This window comes from Petromyzon marinus, unplaced genomic scaffold, assembly GCF_048934315.1.
Source record: "Petromyzon marinus isolate PM22_M1 ecotype Great Lakes invasive population unplaced genomic scaffold, UKy_Petmar_22M1.pri1.0 PM_G_Scaffold_10, whole genome shotgun sequence".
Classification (NCBI taxonomy): domain Eukaryota; kingdom Metazoa; phylum Chordata; class Hyperoartia; order Petromyzontiformes; family Petromyzontidae; genus Petromyzon; species Petromyzon marinus.
Window position 1 is genome coordinate 1,185,537 of NW_027422651.1, and position 25,178 is coordinate 1,210,714.

At 53.5% G+C, this 25,178-nt stretch overlaps 1 protein-coding gene across 1 annotated transcript; it reads left to right on the plus strand.

Annotated features, from left to right (window-relative positions):
* Positions 1-504: 504 nt before the first annotated feature.
* On the plus strand, positions 505-25,178 carry LOC142908620 (uncharacterized). Its single transcript, XM_076059387.1, has 6 exons — positions 505-993; positions 1,763-1,848; positions 2,977-3,958; positions 19,788-19,888; positions 23,168-23,767; positions 24,908-25,178. The coding sequence occupies exons 2-6, from the start codon at positions 1,771-1,773 to the stop codon at positions 24,980-24,982; spliced, it is 1,836 nt and encodes a 611-aa protein (XP_075915502.1). The 5' UTR covers positions 505-993; positions 1,763-1,770; the 3' UTR covers positions 24,983-25,178.

A 25,178-nucleotide genomic window follows, 5' to 3' on the forward strand; every position in this document is an offset into this window, starting at 1 on the left:
GCGGGGCTGTGGGCGGGGGCGGAGCCTTGAGGGGCGGGGCTTTGTGGGGTAGTGAGTGTGTGTGGAGTGTGACCTCTGTGGAGGAGGCTCGTGAAGGACGCTGCTGCTGCTGGGTAGTTGGAGGCAGTCGCCCTCCAACAACAACGAAGGGTGGAGAAGCGACGCTCAGAACAACGAGCGGAGCGCCGGGTGGCTAAAGCACAGCAGGTTGGCACAGTAGGGGGCACAGGTGGTGCATCAGCCACTCATCTCGGTCACCCGTGGCACCTGCTGGGTCTGCCCCGTGACCTCCTGCCAGCGGGCGTTCGACACACCACGTGACTGCCTCAATGTGCACCTAGCCTGGCACAAGCGTCGTGGTGACGTCACGTTGTGTAGTGTGAGGCTGTGTGTGTGGTGTGAGGCTGTGTGTGTGTAGTGTGAGGCTGTGTGTGGTGTGAGTCTGTGTGTAGTGTGAGGCTGTGTGTGGTGTGAGGCTGTGTGTAGTGTGAGGCTGTGTGTGTGTAGTGTGAGGCTGTGTGTGGTGTGGGCTGTGTAGTGTGAGGCTGTGTGTGTAGTGTGAGGCTGTGTGTAGTGTGAGGCTGTGTGTGTGTAGTGTGAGGCTGTGTGTGTACTGTGAGGCTGTGTGTAGTGTGAGGCTGTGTGTGTGGTGTGAGGCGTGTGTTGCCCTGGCTTGCCCTGGCTTGCCCCGGCAACGTCACGTGGTGTGTCTCGTGACTGCTGCTGCTGCCACCACAACACGCTTAGGGCTTTAAGGCTTTTCTGTTTATTATTAATCTGTCATTTTCCATGATTAGTCTGTGGTTTTCATTATTAATCTGTCATTGTTCATTATGAGTCTGTCATTAATCTGTCATTTTTCATTATTAACCTAATTTGTGTTTATTATTAATCTGTCATTTTTCATTATTAACCTAATTTTTGTTTATTATTAATCTGTCATTTTACGATGGCAAAAACGTGGTAGTCACGGAGACATTTGTCATCAGTGTTGTGAGTAGCCCGCAGTGAGAGCACGACTACACACACACAGACATACACACACACACAGACACACAGGTTGTGTGTGTGTGTGGGGTGAGGTTGCACAAGAGACACACACACAGACAGACACAGACACACAGAGACACACACACAGGTTGTGTGTGTGGGGTGAGGTTGCACAAGAGACACACACACACAGACACACAGGTTGTGTGTGTGGGGTAAGGTTGCACCACAGACACACACACACAGAGACACAGACACACACAGACACACACACACAGACACAGAGGTGGTTGTGTGTGTGGGGTGAGGTTGCACCAGAGACACACACACACAGACACACACACAGCCACACAGAGAGACACACACACAGACACACAGAGGTTGTTGTGTGTGTGTGGGGGGTGAGGTTGCACCAGAGACACACACACAGACACACACAGACACACACAGAGACACACAGACACACACAGACTCACAGAGACACACACACAAACACACACACAGACACACACAGGTTATTGTGTGTGTATGTGTGGGGTAAGGTTGCACCAGAGACACACACAGACACACACACACAGAGACACAGGTTGTTGTGTGTGTGTGTTTGTGTGTGTGTGTCTGTGTGTATCTGTGTTTGTGTATCTGTGTGTGTGTCTGTGTGTGTGTGTCTGTGTGTGTGTCTGTGTGTGTGTCTCTGTGTGTGTGTCTGTGTGTGTGTATGTGTGTGTGTCTCTGTGTGTCTGTATGTGTCTGTCTGTGTGTGTGTGTTAAGGTTGCACCATGTCGAGCCCATTGAAGCTGATCGTGAGCGCCGATTCCAACCGTGGGGGGCGGCGCTACATGGAGGACATCACAGAGGTGGGCGGAGTCTCTGTGTGTGTGTGTCTGTGTGTGTGTGTCTGTGTGTCTCTGTGTGTGTCTGTGTGTGTCTCTGTGTGTGTGTCTCTGTGTGTGTGTCTCTGTGTGTGTGTGTCTCTGTGTGTGTGTCTGTGTGTGTCTCTGTGTGTCTCTGTGTTTGTCTGTGTGTGTGTCTCTGTGTGTGTCTGTGTGTGTCTCTGTGTGTGTGTCTCTGTGTGTGTGTCTCTGTGTGTGTGTCTGTGTGTGTCTCTGTGTGTCTCTGTGTTTGTCTGTGTGTGTGTCTCTGTGTGTGTGTCTCTGTGTGTGTCTCTGTGTGTGTGTCTCTGTGTGTGTGTCTCTGTGTGTGTCTGTGTGTGTGTCTGTGTGTGTATCTGTGTGTGTCTCTGTGTGTGTGTCTGTGTGTGTCTGTGTGTGTGTCTGTGTGTGTGTCTGTGTGTGTGTCTCTGTGTGTGTCTCTGTGTGTGTGTCTGTGTGTGTCTCTGTGTTTCTCTGTGTGTGTCTGTGTGTGTCTGTGTGTCTCTGTGTGTCTCTGTGTGTGTCTGTGTGTATGTGTGTCTCTGTGTGTCTGTGTGTGTCTCTGTGTGTGTCTGTGTGTGTGTCTGTGTGTGTCTGTGTGTGTGTCTGTGTGTGTCTGTGTGTGTCTGTGTGTCTGTGTGTGTCTGTGTGTGTCTGTGTGTCTGTGTGTGTGTGTCTCTGTGTGTGTCTGTGTGTGTGTGTCTCTGTGTGTTTGGGGAGCGATAGTGTAGCGGTTAGCGCGCTGCACTATGAACCTGGCGACCCCGAGTTCGATTCCCGCTCACGGCCAACGCCCAGTGGCGATTATCTGAACCGGTCCTGGGCCTCCCCCTAGGTCGATTCGGCCTCAAACGAGTACCCGGTGCGGTGCGTGAACATCGCCACCGGGGAGACAAAGGCGGCCGGGCGTGGTGCCGGCCACCCACCCCCTCGTGTGCCCTCGCGGCCATCGCTGGCGCCGCTCGCTAACGGCACTCGCCTCTACGGTCCGCCAAGGCTGCACGGGGGATCTTTGTCCTCTTTGTCCGCCGGGTCGCCGGTCGAGGCCTAGGACCGACCCACAATGCACCGCTCGCGTCACGTGACGTTCCCCTCGCCGCCCCGTGCCCGCAGGTCTCCACCGAGGGCGACGGGGACGCCATCTTCCTGGCCGTGTTCGACGGCCACGGCGGCCCCCAGGCCGCTCGATTCGCCCGCCGCTGCCTCTGGCCCTCGATCCGCGCCCAGCCCGGGCTGTGGGGCGCCGCCGACCCCGTGGGAGTTTGCCACGCCATCCGTGACGGCTTTCTGGCGTGCCAGCGCGCCATGGGGGAGGAGCTGGGTGGGTCTCACGCGTGCTGCGCTATACACTACACTATACACTACTATACTATACTATACACTACACTATACACTACTATACACTACTATATACACTACTATACTATACACTACTATACTATACACTACTATACTATACACTACACTACTATACACTACTATATACACTACACTATACACTACACTATACACTACACTATACACTACACTATACACTACACTATACACTACACTATACACTACACTATACACTACACTATACACTACTATACACTACACTATACACTACACTACTATACACTACACTATACACTACACTATACACTACACTACTATACACTACACTATATACTACACTATACACTACACTATACACTACACTACTATACATTACTATACACTACACTACTATACATTACTATACACTACACTATACACTACACTACTATACACTACACTATACACTACTATACACTACTATGCACTACACTACTATACACTACACTATACACTACACTATACACTACTATACACTACTATACGCTACACTACTATACACTACTATACACTACACTATACACTACACTACTATACACTACACTACTATACACTACACTATACACTACACTATACACTACACTATACACTACTATACACTACTATACACTACACTATACACTACACTATACACTACACTACACTATATACTACACACTACACTACACACTACATTACACTATACACTACACTATACACTACACTAAATTAACGTTTTGTTCCACCATTTGAACCTCGTTTGCCTGTAGCACAATATGATAAAAAAATTTTTTAACCCTTTCATCTGGCAACAAAACTGACACCATTTTTTTCGTGTACAAGGAGTCATTGTTTGTGCATTGAGCACAATACCTGCGGTCGGAATGCAAACACAAAACACACAGCTCTGATAATGCATTGGCGGTGGAATTGATAAGTCCACACCCGAGACAGCTTCCCTTAGAGCCTCGTCTCACACATGACGTCTCACACGCGGTGTTAGACCAGATGATGATGATGACGTCTCACACTTGCGGTGTTAGACCAGGTGATGATGACGTCTCACACGCGGTGTTAGACCAGATGATGATGACGTCTCACACTTGCGGTGTTAGACCAGGTGATGATGACGTCTCACACTTGCGGTGTTAGACCAGGTGATGATGACGTCTCACACTTGCGGTGTTAGACCAGGTGATGATGACGTCTCACACACGCGGTGTTAGACCAGATGATGATGTCTCACACGCTGTGTTAGACCAGGTGATGACGACGTCTCACACTTGCGGTGTTAGACCAGGTGATGATGATGTCTCACACTTGCGGTGTTAGACCAGATGATGATGACGTCTCACACGTGGTGTTAGACCAGATGATGATGATGACGTCTCACACTTGCGGTGTTAGACCAGATGATGATGACGTCTCACACTTGCGGCGTTAGACCAGGTGATGATGACGTCTCACACACGCAGTGTTAGACCAGGTGATGATGACGTCTCACACAGGTGGTGTTAGACCAGGTGATGATGATGTCTCACACTTGCGGTGTTAGACCAGGTGATGATGACGTCTCACACACGCAGTGTTAGACCAGGTGATGATGACGTCTCACACAGGCGGTGTTAGACCAGGTGATGATGACGTCTCACGCTTGCGGTGTTAGACCAGATGATGATGATGACGTCTCACACTTGCGGTGTTAGACCAGGTGATGATGACGTCTCACACTTGCGGTGTTAGACCAGGTGATGATGTCATACACACGGTGTTAGACCATATGATGATGACGTCTCACACTTGCGGTGTTAGACCATATGATGATGACGTCTCACACTTGCGGTGTTACACCAGGTGATGATGACGTCTCACACACGCGGTGTTAGACCAGATGATGATGACGTCTCACACGCTGTGTTAGACCAGGTGATGACGACGTCTCACACTTGCAGTGTTAGACCAGGTGATGATGACGTCTCACACTTGCGGTGTTAGACCAGATGATGATGACGTCTCACACGCGGTGTTAGACCAGATGATGATGATGACGTCTCACACTTGCGGTGTTAGACCAGGTGATGATGACGTCTCACACTTGCGGTGTTAGACCAGATGATGATGACGTCTCACACTTGCGGTGTTAGACCAGGTGATGATGACGTCTCACACTTGCGGTGTTAGACCAGGTGACGATGACGTCTCACACTTGCGGTGTTAAAGCAGATGATGATGACGTCTCACACTTGCGGTGTTAGACCAGATGATGATGACGTCTCACACGCGGTGTTAGACCAGATGATGATGATGACGTCTCACACTTGCGGTGTTAGACCAGATGATGATGACGTCTCACACTTGCGGCGTTAGACCAGATGATGATGATGACGTCACACACTTGCGGCGTTAGACCAGGTGATGATGACGTCTCACACTTGCGGTGTTAGACCAGGTGATGATGACGTCTCACAAACGCAGTGTTAGACCAGATGATGATGATGTCTCACACTTGCGGTGTTAGACCAGGTGATGATGACGTCTCACACACGCAGTGTTAGACCAGGTGATGATGACGTCTCACACAGGCGGTGTTAGACCAGGTGATGATGTCTCACGCTTGCGGTGTTAGACCAGATGATGATGATGTCTCACACTTGCGGTGTTAGACCAGGTGATGATGACGTCTCACACTTGCGGTGTTAGACCAGGTGATGATGACATCACACACACGGTGTTAGACCATATGATGATGACGTCTCACACTTGCGGTGTTAGACCAGGTGATGATGACGTCTCACACTTGCGGTGTTAGACCAGATGATGATGACGTCTCACACTTGCGGTGTTAGACCAGGTGATGATTACGCCAAAAGGCGCAACGTTTTGTTGTGTGATTGGGGCCAAATGTAGCTGATAGAGGCAAAATAAACATTGAAATTGGTTTAATTTGTGGATCAGGGAAGGCTCTAAGAAAAGCCGTCTCGGGTGTGGACCAATCAAATTCAAGGACAGTCCCAATATTATTATCAGAGTTGTCTCTTTTGTTGGCATTTTGACTGCTTGTGTTGTGGTTATTGCAAACATGATGCCTTGAATAAAGGTGTCAGTTTTTCTGCCAGTTAAAAGGGTAAAACCTATTACTATATCTTGTTACTGGCAAAGGAGGTCTCATAATGAATTTGATCTTCTCCGATGGATGCTGCTTGATAGTTGGAGAGTGAAGAAACGTGAGTGTGGCTGATGCTGTCTGAAGTTACTTAGGAAATAACGAAGAGCAAAGAGAAGTGGTAGAGTTACCAATAAATTGATCAGAGTCTAATTTTATTTTGTCTCAATGTAATGGCAGGGAATATTGACAGAAATAATGTCATCAAACACTTCGCTGCATTTCACTGTAGCACTGCATTAATGGCAGTGAATGTTGCACAATACATTTATTTCACCCATGGCTAATGTGTAAGAGATTCTCGCAACATTTTTCATATTTGATATATTTTTGTTCAATAACATTGAAAATTGTAAAACGTTTCAAAATACCAAAAAACTTTTACAATTTAATTTTTGTTATAACAAATTTAATAACATAAAATTCCGAGCAACAATTGTCCATCTTACCTTCCAGAGGTTTTTTTGGCACACCACCCACCCACTCAATCACTCACCCACCCACCCACTCACACAGTCACTCACCCACTCAGTCACTAACCCACCCACACAGTCACTCACCCACCCACTCACACAGTCACTCACCCACCCACACAGTCACTCACCCACTCAGTCACTAATCCACCCACACAGTCACTCACCCACCCACTCAATCACTCACCCACCCACCCACCCACTCACACAGTCACTCACCCACTCAGTCACTCACCCACCCACACAGTCACTCACCCACTCAGTCACTCACCCACCCACCCACACAGTCACTCACCCACTCAGTCACTCACCCACCCACCCACTCACACAGTCACTCACCCACTAATTCACCCACCCACTCAATCACTCACCCACCCACTCACTCACAGTCACTCACCCACTCAGTCACTCACTCACCCACCCACCCACACAGTCACTAACTCACTCAGTCACTCACCCACCCACTCAATCACTCACCCACCCACCCACTCACACAGTCACTCACCCACCCACCCACTCAATCACTCACCCACCCACCCACTCAGTCACTAACCCACTCAGTCACTCACCCACCTACTCAGTCACTCACCCACCGACCCACTCACACAGTCACTCACCCACTCAGTCACTCACCCACCCACTCAATTACTCACCCACCCACTCACACAGTCACTCAATCACCCACCTACCCACCCACTCAGTCACTCACCCACACCTCTGTCTAATCCCCCCCCCCTACAGTTAACTGGCCGCGCACACCGCAGGGCCATCCCAGCACGGCAGGCACCACGGCTTGCTGCTGCCTCATCAGGGGCGGTGACGAGCTCTACGTCGCCCACGTGGGAGACTCGCGAGCCGTCATCGCCCAGCGGCACCCCCGGGGGGGGGGCACCCCCGCCGACGGACCCCCCCCCCCTTCAATGCACCCCGTCTATTCATTGGCCCCCCCTTCCTCACTGCGACCCATTTATTCAGCGGGCCCCCCTTCTTCCTTGCGCCCCATTTATTCAGCGGACCCCCCTTCGGACATGGGCCCCCCTTCTGTGAAGGCCCACCTAGCCTGGGACGGAACCCCACCTACACATGGCCAAGTTGTGGCGGACTTCATAGCGGCCATCGGCCAAGCCGTGGCAACACCGCAACCACCGCCACTGTCACAACCACCACAACTACAACCACAACCACCACTGTCACAACCACCACAACCACCACCACCACTGTCACAACCACCACCACCACTGTCACAACCACCACCACTGTCACAACCACCACCACCACCACGGCCACCACTGTCACAACCACCACCACCACTGTCACAACCACCACCACCACCACCACCACGGCCACCACCACTGTCACAACCACCACCACCACTGTCACAACCACCACCACCCCTGTCACAACCACCACCACTGTCACAACCACCACCACCACTGTCACAACCACCACTGTCACAACCACCACTGTCACAACCACCACTGTCACAACCACCACTGTCACAACCACCACTGTCACAACCACCACTGTCACAACCACCACTGTCACAACCACCACCACTGTCACAACCACCACCACTGTCACAACCACCACTGTCACAACCACCACCACTGTCACAACCACCACCACCACCACCACGGCCACCACCACTGTCACAACCACCACCACCACGGCCACCACTGTCACAACCACCACCACCACGGCCACCACCACTGTCACAACCACCACCACGGCCACCACCTCTGTCACAACCACCACCACCACTGTCACAACCACCACCACTGTCACAACCACCATCACCACCGCCACCACTGTCACAACCACCACCACCACTGTCACAACCACCACCACCACCACTGTCACAACCACCACCACCACTGTCACAACCACCGCCACCACCACGGCCACCACTGTCACAACCACCACCACTACAACCACCGCCACGGCCACCACTGTCACAACCACCACCACCACTGTCACAACCACCACCACCACCACTGTCACAACCACCACCACCACTGTCACAACCACCGCCACCACCACGGCCACCACTGTCACAACCACCACCACCACCGCCCCGGCAGGAGGTGGACAAGGAGGAGGTGGTGGACGAGGTGGAGGAGGAGGTGGACGAGGTGGTGGACGAGATGGAAGAGGAGGAGGTGGACAAGGAGGTGGTGGTGGACAAGGAGGTGGACAAGGTGGTGGAGGTGGACGAGGTGGTGGAGGAGGTGGACGAGGTGGTGGATGAGGAGGTGAACGAGGTGGAGGAGGAGGTGGTGGACGAGGTGGTGGACGAGGTGGTGCCGCTACTTGCCGTGGCGTTGACGCGCGACCACAAGCCGGAGGATCCAGTGGAGAGGGAACGCATCGAGAGGCTGGGCGGGCGGTAAGACATTCGTGTGTATGTGTGTGTGTGCCTATGATACCATCAGTAGGCCTGGGCTCTGGGTCGTTCTTCGTGCTTTTGGAGTACCTGACCCTCTGCTCACGATCATTAAGGACCTTCATGATGGTGAGCGGGCCCGGGTAAAACTACGTGGCCGGGAGTCAGAGCCATTCCCTGTACACCTTGGGGTGCGACAGGGATGTCCTCTGGCTCCCACATTATTTAACATCTATTTTGACCGCGTAGTTCGTGAAGCCTTCAGTAGCTGTACCGGGGGAATCTTCATATGGTACAGATATAATGGGAGGCTGATCGATGCCCGGGTGCGGTCAAAGGATGGCTCCCTATTGCTCAACCACGTGATGTATGCTGATGATTTGGTAATAGCTGCTCATTCAGAGGAGGAATTGGAGACGCTGCTGCTGAGACTGGAGCGTGCCACTAAGAGGTGGGGCCTTACCATCAGCCCCACCAAAACTAAGCACCTGCCTGGGTATTTTGTACCATCGGACACTCCACCCCCACAACTCGCAATCGGTGATGGGGCAGTTGTGGAGAGAGTGGAGAGTTTCCCATACCTGGGCAGTGTGCTTATGACCGGCTCCAGTTTAACAGCAGAGGTCTCACTCCGAATCAGTCCAGCGACAATATCTTTTCATCGGTTGTGTAACGCTGTGTGGAAGCTACCTGGTCTGTCGCTCCACAGTAAGCGTCAGGTCTTCTCGGCCACGGTCATTCCCTCCCTTCTCTACGCTTGCGAAACGTGGACCCCCCTAATGGAACATCTTCGCCGGTGTGAAACATTTAGGCTGGCCTGCCTACGATCCATCCTGGGTTTAACCAGGCTGGATTGTGTGAGGAGCTCACAAATCCTTGAAAGATCTGGGCAAGGCACCATCGGTGAGCTCCTCCGGCAGGCAAGGCTGCGATGGCTGGGTCATGTAGCCCGCATGCCCAGCCACCGCATGCCGAAACAGCTTTTGTTCGGCCGGATTGAGGGGGCTAAACGAGCGCGGCACGGGCTAGAGAAGAGATGGAGTGATGTGGTACAGGAGGACGTGGAGCTGAGTGGACTTGCCGATGACTGGTGCCAGCGGTGTCAAGATCGGCCTCTGTGGAGGAGGCTTGTGAAGGACGCTTCTGGGCAGTTGGAGGCAGTCGCCCTCCAACAACAACGGAGGGCGGAGGAGCGACGCTCACAACAATGAGCGGAACGCCGGGTGGCTAAAGCACAGCAGGTTGCCACAGTAGGGGGCACAGGTGGTGCATCAGCCAGTCGTCTCAATCAGTCGACCCGTGGCACCTGGGTCTGCCCCGTGACCTCCTGCCCGCGGGCGTTCGAGACTTCACGTGGCCTCAGGGTGCACATAGCCTGGCACAAGCGTCGTGGTGACGTCACCGCCACTTAGTGGCGAATGGCGGTTGTTGTTGTGTGTGTGTATATATGTGTGTGTGTGTATGTGTGTATGGGTGTATGGGGAGGAGTAGTGTAGTGGTTTGCGCGCTGTGCTACGAACCTGATGACCCGGGTTCGATTCCCGCTCACAGCCAACACCAATCACGATTATCTGAACCGGTCCAGGGCCTCCCCTAGGTCGACTAAGCCTCAAATGAATACCTGGTGCGGTGTGTAAACATCGCCTCTAGGGATACAAAGGCGGCCGGGCGTGGTGCTGGGCACCCACCCCCTCGTGTACCTTTCTGGCATTCGTAGGTGCTGCTCGCTAACAGCACTTGCCCCTACAGTCTGTTACAGGCTACACGGGGGATCTTTGTCTTTGTGTGTGCTCGCTAACAGCACTTGCCCGTACAGTCTGTTAAGGCTACACGGGGGATCTTTGTCTTTGTGTGTCTGCCCACCAGGGTGATGAGGAAGCCAGGGGGGCCTTGCCGTGTGGCCTGGAGGAGGCCCCTTGTGGCTCACTGCGGCCCTGGGCAGCAAAGCTCAGCCACGGAGGACATCCCCTTCCTGGCCGTGTCACGCTCCCTCGGTACACACACACACACCTACACACACACCTACACACACACCTATACACACCTATACACACCTACACACACACCTACACACACCTACACACACCTACACACACACACACCTACACACACACACACCTACACACACACACCTACACACACACACCTACACACACACACAGCTACACACACACTTACACAACAACAACAACAACAACCGCCATTCGCCACTAAGTGGCGGTGACGTCACCACGACGCTTGTGCCAGGCTATGTGCACCCTGAGGCCACGTGAAGTGTCGAACGCCCGCTGGCAGGAGGTCACGGGGCAGACCGAGGTGCCACGGGTCGACTGACTGAGATGACTGGCTGATGCACCACCTGTGCCCCCTACTGTGCCAACCTGCTGTGCTTTAGCCACCCGGCGCTCCGCTCGTTGTTCTGAGCGTCGCTCCTCCGCCCTCCGTTGTTGTTGGAGGGCGACTACCTCCAACTGCCCAGTAGCATCCTTCACGAGCCTCCTCCACAGAGGCCGATCTTGACACCGCTGGTACCAGTAATCGGCAAGTCCACTCAGCTCCACGTCCTCCTGTACCACATCACTCTATCTCTTCTCTAGCCCGTGCCGCGCTCGTTTAGCCCCCTCAATCCGGCCGAACAAAAGCTGTTTCGGCATGCGGTGGCTAGGCATGCGGGCTACATGACCCAGCCATCACAGCCTTGCCTGCCGGAAGAGCTCACCGATGGTGCCTTGCCCAGATCTTTCAAGGATTTGTGAGCTCCTCACACAATCCAGCCTGGTTAAACCCAGGATGGATCGTAGGCAGGCCAGCCTAAATGTTTCACACCGGCGAAGATGTTCCATTAGGGGGGTCCACGTTTCGCAAGCGTAGAGATGGGAGGGAATGACCGTGGCCGAGAAGACTTGACGCTTAGTGCGGAGCGACAGACTAGGTAGCTTCCACACAGCGTTACGCAACCGATCAAAGGATATTGCCGCTCGACTGATTCGGAGTGAGACCTCTGCTGTTAAACTGGAGCCGGTCATAAGCACACTGCCCAGGTATGGGAAACTCTCCACTCTCTCCACAACTGCCCCATCACCGATTGGGAGTTGTGGGGGTGGAGTGTCCGATGGTACAAAATACCCAGGCAGGTGCTTAGTTTTGGTGGGGCTGATGGTAAAGCCCCACCTCTTAGTGGCACGCTCCAGTCTCAGCAGCAGCGTCTCCAACTCCTCCTCTGAATGAGCAGCTATTACCAAATCATCAGCATACATGACGTGGTTGAGCAATAGGGAGCCATCCCTTGACCGCACCCGGGCATCGATCAGCCTACCATTATATATGTACCATATGGAGAGTCCCCCGGTACAGCTATTGAAGGCTTCACGAACTACATGGTCAAAATAGATGTTAAATAATGTGGGAGCCAGAGGACATCCCTGTCGCACCCCAAGGTGTACAGGGAATGGCTCTGACTCCCGGCCACGTAGTTTTACCCGGGCCCGCTCACCATCATGAAGGTCCTTAATGATCGTGAGCAGAGGGTCAGGTACTCCAAAAGCACGAAGAACAACCCAGAGCCCAGGTCTACTGATGGTATCATAGGCCTTGACCAGGTCAAGAAAGCAGATATGTAGGTCTTTTTGGAATTCCCTACAACTCTGCTGTAGCAGACGGACAGAAAATATGGCATCTTTGCAGGACCGCCCTTTCCTGAAACCGCATTGGGGCTCCGCAAGCCTCTCCTCAGCGTGCCTGGCAAGGCGATGTTGAATAATCCTTGCCAGGACCTTTCCCGGCACACTGAGGAGTGAGATGCCCCTGTAGTTGTTACAGTCCTGCGGAACCCGTCCAGTGGTCCAGACTGTTGTTATGATGTCATATAGGGCAGTCTGTGCACAAACGCCGCCCTCCCTCAGCATTTCGCTTGGGAGATCATCTCTGCCCGCTGCCTTTCCTGGTCTCAGACTCCGGATCGCCTTCAGTACTTCCTCAACAGATGGCACCTCAGCCAGCCACTCACAGGGGGTGACTTCTTCCAATATTTGAGGCACCGCAGCCTCAGCAGGGTCATCCTCACTTTGTGCCACGATATTTTCCCGGCTGAGGGATTTTCCCTCCCCCAGGACCTCACAGAAATGCTCAGCAAATCTGCAAACCTGTTCCTGGGGGTCGAAGATTGGGTCACCGTTTTTTCCCCTAATGATGGTAATAGGTGTTGCGCTGCAGATTACTTTTTTGATGGAGTTAAATAGAGATTTGTGATCACGGGCCACTGAGGCAGACTCCATCTCCTCAGCAACCCACGACCACCACCCATCCTTGCAGCACCTCATGGCTCTCCGAACCTCCGAGCGAAGGCTGTGGTAAGCCTCCTCATTCTCTGACGTGGGATTCTGTAACCGATGACAGTGGGCCTGTCGTTTTTTCTCAACCATCCTGAACACCTCCTCTGTCAGCCAGGGTCTCTGGGGAGGTCTGGACCGCGTACCCAAAGCAGCCATTGCAGCTGCATGAGTCACAGTCCTAAACCTCGCCCATTTACCCTCGACATCAGGAGGAGTCGGGGACGATGCCAATCCCAGCCGCAAGCGATGATGAAATTCTCGCTTGCAACTTTCATCAGATAACTGAGACCAGGCCACTTTAGGTTGGAATGGGGTCTTGGGTGTACACCCACCACCGGAGTTGAAGAATAGCAGGCACATCTTACAGATGACTAGTCGGATGGTCAGAAGGCAGATCAGCTCCACGGTAGGTCCTGGTGTCAAGGACATGGGCTAGCATCCGCTGGTCCGTCACTATGTAGTCCAGCAGATGTTCTTGCTTGGACCCGGCATGCATCCATGATGTTGTGTGGATGCGCCGATGCCGGAACAGCGTGTTGGTAATTACTAGCCCATGGGTTGCACAAAAATCTAGCAGCCTTCTACCATTGTTATTGAGCTGATCTGGCCCATGCCCTCCAATCACTCCAGACCAGGTGCCAGTATCATGACCAACTCGGGCATTTAAGTCACCCAACATGATGACTCTATCCCGAGGGGCCACTTTAGCCAGCACCTGTGACAGGAGGTCATAGAAGGCATCTGACTCATCGGCTTTGCCTGCATCCCTCCACGGATGTTCATCTTCGGTGGGGGCATAAGTAACCACGACCACCATTCCTCGCCTCCAGTTGATGGGAAGGCGAGCCCAAAGTAGCCTGGGACTTACAGCTTCCCACACCTCACCGCCATGTTCCCACGCCCCTTTATTCTTTTGTTCAAAAGAAGAGCCACACCCTGTTGTTTGGCAGTCTGCTGCCCCGAGTAGAGGACTGTCCACCCCTCATAGTGGCAGGAGCCAGAGCCGGTCCACCAGACCTCCTGAATGCCACATAGATCCAGGCGGTACCGGTCCAGCTCCCGACAGAGGAGTGGCAGCCTCTCCTCCGCAGTGAGTGTTCGAACATTCCACGTGGCCACCCATAGTGGTTTTTCGTTGTTTCTGGAGGAGCCCCGAGGGTAGATATTCAATCTCCTGGCTCCGCCAATTGGGGTTTGGCCAGGAGACGTCATAGACGCCTGGCCTCCCGGGGCCTCCGGCACAAGCTTATTAGTTATATATTCTTAATTCGTGGTTTAGTGGTAATTAATTGAAGGTGGAGGGGTTACCAGCCCCTCACATCCATCCAGAGCCCCCGTTTAGCCCCTGTGGTGGACACATATGCCATGAGGGGAGGAGCCAATCAAAATTGGACCTCCCCCCACAGCACTGTCCACGACAGAGTTGCCCGTCCGGCACACACACCTACACACACACCTACACACACCTACACACACACCTATACACACACCTACACACACCTACACACACCTACACACACACCTACACACACACCTACACACACACCCCTACACACACACACCTACACACACACCTACACACACCTACACACACACCTACACACACACCTATACACACCCGTGGCACCTCCTGGCGACCTCCTGCCAGCGGGCATTCGACACTTCATCTGGCGTTAAAAGTGCACGTAGCCTGGCACAGGCGCCCTGGTTATGTCATCGCCACCTAGTGGCGAATGGCGGTTGTTGTGAAACGTGTGTTCATGTATATGTGTGTGTACGCGTAGGTGTGTTTACGTGTGTGTTTACGAGTGTGTGTACGCGTGTGTACGTGTGTGTGTGTACGTGTGTGTGTGTACGTGTGTGTGTACGTGTGTGTACGTGTGTGTGTACGTGTGTGTACGTGTGTGTGTACATGTGTGTGTACGTGTGTGCGTGTGTACGTGTGTGTGTACGTGTGTCCGTGTGTGTACGTGTCCGTGTGTGTACGTGTGTGTGTGTGTACGTGTGTGTACGTGTGTGTACGTGTGTGTGTGTGTGTACGTGTGTAAGTGTGTGTGTGTACGTGTGTGTGTGTACATGTGTGTGTGTACGTGTGTGTGTATGTGTGTGCGTACGTGTGTACGTGTGTGTGTACGTGTGTACGTGTGTGTGTGTACGTGTGTGTGTGTACGTGTGTGTGTGTGTGTACGTGTGTGTGTACGTGTGTGTGTGTACGTGTGTGTGTGTACGTGTGTGTGTACGTGTGTGTACGTGTGTGTGTGTGTACGTGTGTGAGTGTGTACGTGTGTGAGTGTGTACGTGTGTGTGTGTGTACGTGTGTGTGTGTACGTGTGTGTGTGTGTACGTGTGTGTGTACGTGTGTGTGAGTGTGTACGTGTGTGAGTGTGTACGTGTGTGAGTGTGTACGTGTGTGCGTGTGTACGTGTGTACGTGTGTGTGTACGTGTGGGTGTGTGTGTGTGTACGTGTGTGTGTGTACGTGTGTGTGTGTGGTACGTGTGTGTGTGTACGTGTCCGGCAAAACAACCCCCTACCTCCTCGCGGTGCCGGACGGGCAACTCTGTCGTGGACAGCGCTGTGGGGGGAGATCCAATTTTGATTGACTCCTCCCCTCATGGCATATGTGTCCACCACAGGGGCTAAACGGGGGCTCTGGACGGGTGCGAGGGGCTGGTAACCCCTCCACCTTCAATTAATTACCACGAAACTACGAATTAAACTGAAATATGTAACAACTAAGCTTGTGCCGGAGGCCCCGGGGGGCCAGGCGTCTATGACGTCTCCTGGCCAAACCCCAATTGGCGGAGCCAGGAGATTGAATACCTACCCTCGGGGCTACTCCAGAAACAACGAAAAGCCACTACGGTTGGCCACGTGGAATGTTCGAACGCTCACTGCAGAGGAGAGGCTGCCACTCCTCTGTCGGGAGCTGGACCGGTACCGCCTGGATCTATGCGGCATTCAGGAGGTCCGGTGGACCGGCTCTGGCTCCTGCCACCATGACGGGTGGACAGTCCTCTACTCGGGGCAGCAGACTGCCAAACAACAGGGTGTGGGTCTTCTTTTGAACAAAAGAATGAAGGGGGCGTGGGAGCGTGGCGGTGAGGTGTGGGAAGCTGTAAGCCCCAGGCTACTTTGGGCTCGCCTTCCCATCAACCGGAGGCGAGGAATGGTGGTCGTGGTTACTTATGCCCCCACCGAAGATGAACATCCGTGGAGGGATGCAGGCAAAGCCGATGAGTCAGATGCCTTCTATGACCTCCTGTCACAGGTGCTGGCTAAAGTGGCCCCTCGGGATAGAGTCATCATGTTGGGTGACTTCAATGCCCGAGTTGGTCATGATACTGGCACCTGGTCTGGAGTGATTGGAGGGCATGGGCCAGATCAGCTCAATAACAACGGTAGGAGGCTGCTAGATTTTTGTGCAGCCCATGGGCTTGTAATTACCAACACGCTGTTCCGGCATCGGCGCATCCACACAGCATCATGGATGCATGCCGGGTCCAAGCAAGAACATCTGCTGGACTACATAGTGACGGACCAGCGAATACGAGCCCATGTCCTTGACACCAGGACCTACCGTGGAGCTGATCTGCCCTCTGACCATCGACTAGTCATCTGTAAGATGCGCCTGCCATTCTTCCACTCCGGTGGTGGGTGTACACCCAGGACCCCATTCCAACCTAAAGTGGCCTGGTCTCAGTTATCTGATGAAAGTTGCAAGCGAGAATTTCATCATCGCTTGCGGCTGGGATTGGCATCGTCCCCGACTCCTCCTGATGTCGAGGGTAAATGGGCAAGGTTTAGGACTGTGACTCATGCAGCTGCAATGGCTGCTTTGGGTACGCGGTCCAGACCTCCCCAGACACCCTGGATGACAGAGGAGTTGTTCACGATGGTTGAGAAAAAGCGACAGGCCCACTGTCATCGGCTACAGAATCCCACGTCAGAGAATGAGGAGGCTTACCGCAGCCTTCGCTCGGAGGTTCGGAGAGCCGTGAGGCGCTGCAAGGATGGGTGGTGGTCGCGGGTTGCTGAGGAGATGGAGTCTGCCTCAGTGGCCCGTGATCACAAATCTCTATTTAACTCCATCAAAAAAGTAACTTGCAGCGCCACACCTATTACCATCATTAGGGGAAAAAACGGTGATCCAATTTCCGACCCCCAGGAACAGGTTCGCAGATTTGCTGAGCATTTCTGTGAGGTCCTGGGGGAGGGAAAATCCCTCAGCCAGGAAAACATCGTGGCACAAAGCGAGGATGACCCTGCTGAGGCTGCGGTGCCTCAAATATTGGATGAAGTCACCCCCTGTGAGTGGCTGGCTGAGGTGCCATCTGCTGAGGAAGTATTGAAGGCGATCCGGAGTCTGAGACCAGGAAAGGCAGCGGGCAGAGATGATCTCCCAAGCGAAATGCTGAGGGAGGGTGGCGTTTGTGCACAGACTGCCCTATATGACATCATAACAACAGTCTGGACCACTGGACGGGTTCCGCAGGATTGGAAGGATGCCCTGGTGGTCCCCCTTTTTAAGAAGGGGGACCGCACAGACTGTAACAACTACAGGGGCATCTCACTCCTCAGTGTGCCGGGAAAGGTCCTGGCAAGGATTATTCAGCATCGCCTTGCCAGGCACGCTGAGGAGAGGCTTGCGGAGCCCCAATGTGGTTTCAGGAAAGGGCGGTCCTGCACAGATGCCATATTTTCTGTCCGTCTGCTACAGCAGAGGTGTAGGGAATTCCAACAAGACCTACATCTCTGCTTTATTGACCTGGTCAAGGCCTATGATACCATCAGTAGGCCTGGGCTCTGGGTCGTTCTTCGTGCTTTTGGAGTACCTGACCCTCTGCTCACGATCATTAAGGACCTTCATGATGGTGAGCGTGCCCGGGTAAAACTACGTGGCCGGGAGTCAGAGCCATTCCCTGTACACCTTGGGGTGCGACAGGGATGTCCTCTGGCTCCCACATTATTTAACATCTATTTTGACCACGTAGTTCGTGAAGCCTTCAATAGCTGTACCGGGGGAATCTCCATATGGTACAGATATAATGGGAGGCTAATCGATGCCCGGGTGCGGTCAAGGGATGGCTCCCTATTGCTCAACCACGTTATGTATGCTGATGACTTGGTAATAGCTGCTCAGTCAGAGGAGGAGTTGGAGACGCTGCTGCTGAGACTGGAGCGTGCCACTAAGAGGTGGGGCCTTACCATCAGCCCCACCAAAACTAAGCACCTGCCTGGGTATTTTGTACCATCGGACACTCCACCCCCACAACTCCCAATCGGTGATGGGGCAGTTGTGGAGAGAGTGGAGAGTTTCCCATACCTGGGCAGTGTGCTTATGACTGGCTCCAGTTTAACAGCAGAGGTCTCACTCCGAATCAGTCGAGCGGCAATACCTTTTAATCGGTTGCGTAACGCTGTGTGGAAGCTACCTGGTCTGTCGCTACGCACTAAGCTTCAGGTCTTCTCGGCCACGGTCATTCCCTCCCTTCTCTACGCTTGCGAAACGTGGACCCCCCTAATGGAACATCTTCGCCGGTTAGAAACATTTAGGCTGGCCTGCCTACGATCCATCCTGGGTTTAACCAGACTGGATTGTGTGAGGAGCTCACAAATCCTTGAAAGATCTGGGCAGGGTCCCATCGGTGAGCTCCTTCGGCAGGCAAGGCTGCGATGGCTGGGTCATGTAGCCCGCATGCCCAGCCACCGCATGCCGAAACAGCTTTTGTTTGGCCGGATTGAGGGGGCTAAGCGGGCGCGGCACGGGCTAGAGAAGAGATGGAGTGATGTGGTACAGGAGGACGTGGAGCTGAGTGGACTTGCCGATGACTGGTACCAGCGGTGTCAAGATCGGCCTCTGTGGAGGAGGCTCGTGAAGGATGCTACTGGGCAGTTGGAGGCAGTCGCCCTCCAACAACAACGGAGGGCGGAGGAGCGACGCTCACAACAGCGAGCGGAGCGCCGGGTGGCTAAAGCACAGCAGGTTGGCACAGTAGGGGGCACAGGTGGTGCATCAGCCAGTTATCTCAGTCAGTCGACCCGTGGCACCTCGGTCTGCCCCGTGACCTCCTGCCAGCGGGCGTTCGACACTTCACGTGGCCTCAGGGTGCACATAGCCTGGCACAAGCGTCGTGGTGACGTCACCGCCACTTAGTGGCGAATGGCGGTTGTTGTTGTTGTTGTTGTGTGTGTGTGTGTGTTGGCGATATCCCACAGGGGACCTCTGGAGCTACGACTTTGCGAGCGCCCAGTTTGTGGTCTCCCCCGAGCCAGACGTCAGCGCCTACAGGCTGGACCCAGGGCACCACCGCTACCTGGTGCTGGCCACCGATGGAGTCTGGGATGTCCTCACGCCCACAGAGGCCGTGGCGCTCTGTCATCGTGCGGACGCACAGCAGCAGCAGCAGCGAGCACGGGCACGTCTACATACACACACACACACACGTCTACATACACACAAACGTCTACATACACACACACACACGTCTACATACATACACACACACACGTCTACATACACACACACACACACGTCTACATACACACACACACGTCTACATACACACACACACACGTCTACATACACACACACACACGTCTACATACACACACACACGTCTACATACACACACACACGTTTACACACACACTATACACACACACACGTCTACATACACTCACACACGTCTACATACACGCACACACGTCTACATACACACACACGTCTACATACACACACACGTCTACATACACACACGTCTACACACACACACACGTCTACATACACACAACAACAACCGCCATTCGCCACTAAGTGGCTGTGACATCACCACGATGCTTGTGCCAGGCTATGTGCACCCTGAGGCCACGTGAAGTGTCGAACGCCCGCTGGCAGGAGGTCACGGGGCAGACCCAGGTGCCACAGGTCGACTGACTGAGATGACTGGCTGATGCACCACCTGTGCCCCCTACTGTGCCAACCTGCTGTGCTTTAGCCACCCGGCGCTCCGCTCGTTGTTCTGAGCGTCGCTCCTCCGCCCTCCGTTGTTGTTGGAGGGCGACTGCCTCCAACTGCCCAGTAGCATCCTTCACGAGCCTCCTCCACAGAGGCCGATCTTGACACCGCTGGTACCAGTCATCGGCAAGTCCACTCAGCTCCACGTCCTCCTGTACCACATCACTCCATCTCTTCTCTAGCCCGTGCCGCGCCCGCTTAGCCCGCTCAATCCGGCCAAACAAAAGCTGTTTCGGCATGCGGTGGCTGGGCATGCGGGCTACATGACCCAACCATCGCAGCCTTGCCTGCCGGAGGAGCTCACCGATGGGACCCTGCCCAGATCTTTCAAGGATTTGTGAGCACCTCACACAATCCAGCCTGGTTAAACCCAGGATGGATCGTAGGCAGGCCAGCCTAAATGTTTCCAACCGGCGAGAGAAGGGAGGGAATGACCGTGGCCGAGAAGACCTGAAGCTTAGTGCGGAGCGAGAGACCAGGTAGCTTCCACACAGCGTTACGCAACCGATGAAAAGATATTGCCGCTCGACTGATTCGGAGTGAGACCTCTGCTGTTAAACTGGAGCCAGTCATAAGCACACTGCCCAGGTATGGGAAACTCTCCACTCTCTCCACAACTGCCCCATCACCGATTGGGAGTTGTGGGGGTGGAGTGTCCGATGGTACAAAATACCCAGGCAGGTGCTTAGTTTTGGTGGGGCTGATGGTAAGGCCCCACCTCTTAGTGGCACGCTCCAGTCTCAGCAGCAGCGTCTCCAACTCCTCCTCTGACTGAGCAGCTATTACCAAATCATCAGCATACATAACGTGGTTGAGCAATAGGGAGCCATCCCTTGACCGCACCCGGGCATCGATTAGCCTCCCATTATATCTGTACCATATGGAGATTCCCCCGGTACAGCTATTGAAGGCTTCATGAACTACGTGGTCAAAATATATGTTAAATAATGTGGGAGCCAGAGGACATCCCTGTCGCACCCCAAGGTGTGCAGGGAATGGCTCTGACTCCCGGCCACGTAGTTTTACCCGGGCCCGCTCACTATCATGAAGGTCCTTAATGATCGTGAGCAGAGGGTCAGGTACTCCAAAAGCACGAAGAACGACCCAGAGCCCAGGCCTACTGATGGTATCATAGGCCTTGACCAGGTCAATAAAGCAGAGATGTAGGTCTTGTTGGAATTCCCTACACCTCTGCTGTAGCAGACGGACAGAAAATATGGCATCTGTGCAGGACCGCCCTTTCCTGAAACCGCATTGGGGTTCCGCAAGCCTCTCCTCAGCGTGCCTGGCAAGGCGATGTTGAATAATCCTTGCCAGGACCTTTCCCGTACACTGAGGAGTGAGATGCCCCTGTAGTTGTTACAGTCTGTGCGGTCCCCCTTCTTAAAAAGGGGGACCACCAGGGCATACTTCCAATCCTACGGAACCCGTCCAGTGGTCCAGACACACACACACATATACACACACACGTCTACATACACACACACGTCTACATACACACACACGTCAACATACACACGTCTACATACACACACACACGTCTACATACACACACACACGTCTACATACACACACACACACGTCTACATACACACACACACACACGTCTACATACACACACACACGTCTACATACACACACACACGTCTACATACACACACACGTCTACATACACACACACACTATATATACACACACACACACGTCTACATACACACACACGTCTACATACACACACACACGTCTACACACACACACACGTCTACATACACGCACACACGTCTACATACACACACACATATACACACGTCTACATACACACACACACGTCTACATACACACACACGTCTACATACACACACACACACACGTCTATATACACACACACGTCTACACACACACACGTCTACACACACACACACGTCTACATACACACACACACGTCTACATACACACACACACGTCTACACACACACACGTCTACATGCACACACACACACTATACATACACACACTATATACACACACACACACACGTCTACACACACACACGTCTACATGCACACACACGTCTACATACACACACACACGTCTGCATACACACACACGTCTACATACACACACACACATATACACACACGTCTACATACACACACACACGTCTACATACACACACACACACGTCTACACACACACACGTCTACATACACACACACACGTCTACATACACACAAACACGTCTACACACACACACACACGTCTACATACACGTCTACATACACACACACACGTCTACATACACACACACACATATACACACACGTCTACATACACACACGTCTACATACACACACACAATATACACACACACACACACACGTCTACATACACACACACACACGTCTACATACACACACACACGTCTACATGCACACACACACACTATGTCTACACACACACACGTCTACATATACACACACACGTCTACACACACATGTCTACGCACACACACGTCTACGCACACACACTATATACATACACACACACACGTCTACATGCACTTACACGTCTCATCCTGCAGGCCAGCGGCGGTGGTGCCGGTGGTTGCGCTGCTGGTGGTGCCGGTGGTTGTGCTGGTGGTGGTGCCGGTGGTTGTGCTGGTGGTGCTGCCGCTGGTTGTGCTGCTGGTGGTTCCGGTGGTTGTGCTGGTGGTGCTGCCGGTGGTTGTGCCGGTGGTTGTGCTGCTGGTGGTGCTGGTTGTTGTGCCGGTGGTGCCAGCAGCAGCAGCAGCAACAGCAGCAGCAGCAGCGGTGTAGACCTGACGCTGGCGCAGGCGCTGGTGGCGGAGGCGCTGTCCCGCTGGCACCGGCTCGGCACCAAGGCCGACAACGTGAGCGCCGTGGTGGCGCGGCTGTGCCCGTCGGCGGCGTCGCCGGCGCCCCGGCTCGGTGCCGACGGCGCCGCTGGCGCCGAGCTCGTTGCCGGCGGAGGAGGAATGGTCGCTGGTGGTGGTGGTGGTGGCGCTGTCCGTGCGTCAGCCCTGGCCAGGAGTGGAACCGAGGTTCTACGAGGGCCGGGCACCGAGGAGCTACCCAGCAACAACAGCAGCAGCAGCAACAACAACAGCAGCAGCAGCGGCAACAGCAGCAGTGGGAAGTTCACTCCACTGCTGGCTGACCTGGTGAGGGCACCGTCACGATGCGTGGTGTGTGTGTGTGTACGTGTGTATGTGTGTGCGTGTGTACGTGTGTTTGTGTGTATGTGTATTTGTGTGCGTGTGTGTGTGTTTGTGTGTATGTGTGCGTGTTTGTGTGTGTGTACGTGTGCGTGCGTGTGCGTGTGTGTGTGCGTGTACGTGTGTTTGTGTGTGTACGTGTGTGTGTGTTTGTGTGTATGTGTGCGTGTTTGTGTGTGTACGTGTGTGTGTATATGTGTTTATGTGTGTTTGTGTGTATGTGTGCGTGTTTGTGTGTGTACGTGTGTGTGTGTGTATATATGTGTTTGTGTGTGTATGTGTGTTTGTGTGTATGTGTGTGTGTTTGTGTGTACGTGTGTGTGTGTGGATGTGTACGTGTGTGTGTACGTGTGTTTGTGTGTATGTGTGTTTGTGTGTAAGTGTGCGTGTGTTTGTCTGTCCAGCGAAACGATCCCCTACCTCATTGGTGTCGGACGGTAATGCTGTGACTCTGTGTGTGGTGAGTCTATGGGTCTCTGTGTGTGGTGAGTCTATGAGTCTCTGTGTGTGGTGAGTCTATGGGTCTCTGTGTGTGGTGAGTCTATGGGTCTCTGTGTGTGGTGAGTCTATGAGTCTCTGTGTGTGGTGAATCTATGGGTCTCTGTGTGTGGTGAGTCTATGGGTCTCTGTGTGTGGTGAGTCTATGAGTCTCTGTGTGTGGTGAGTCTATGGGTCTCTGTGTGTGGTGAGTCTATGGGTCTCTGTGTGTGGTGAGTCTATGAGTCTCTGTGTGTGGTGAGTCTGTGGGTCTCTGTGTGTGGTGAGTCTATGGGTCTCTGTGTGTGGTGAGTCTATGGGTCTCTGTGTGTGGTGAGTCTATGGGTATCTGTGTGTGGTGAGTATATGGGTCTCTATGTGTGGTGAGTCTATGGGTCTCTGTGTGTGGTGAGTCTATGGGTCTCTGTGTGGTGAGTCTATGGGTCTCTGTGTGTGGTGAGTCTATGGGTCTCTGTGTGTGGTGAGTCTATGGGTCTCTGTGTGTGGTGAGTCTATGGGTCTCTGTGTGTGGTGAGTCTATGGGTCTCTATGTGTGGTGAGTCTATGGGTCTCTGTGTGTGGGTAACTCCCCACCCCCTCCCTTTCCAGGGCTGCAGCCAGGAGGAGATTCCCAGCAAGCGCAGCCGCAGGAGCGGCCCTCACGAGGGCACCGCCTCAGACTAGCACCTCAGACTAGCGCCTCAGACTAGTACCTCAGACTAGCGCCTCAGACTAGCACCTCAGACTAGCGCCTCAGACTAGCGCCTCAGACTGGCGCCTCAGACTAGCACCTCAGACTGGCGCCTCAGACTAGCGCCTCAGACTAGCGCCTCAGACTAGTGCCTCAGACTAGTGCCTCAGACTAGCGCCTCAGACTGGT

What these genes read in the sequence shown, in the direction of transcription:
- LOC142908620 (XM_076059387.1), top strand. Translation starts at nt 1,771, where the DNA reads ATGTCGAGCCCATTGAAGCTGATCGTGAGCGCCGATTCCAACCGTGGG. An exon ending in CAGGGCACCACCGCTACCTG is followed by an intron (nt 19,889 to 23,167) that starts GTGCTGGCCACC and finishes CTCATCCTGCAG; the next exon opens with GCCAGCGGCGGTGGTGCCGG. An exon ending in CTCCACTGCTGGCTGACCTG is followed by an intron (nt 23,768 to 24,907) that starts GTGAGGGCACCG and finishes CTCCCTTTCCAG; the next exon opens with GGCTGCAGCCAGGAGGAGAT.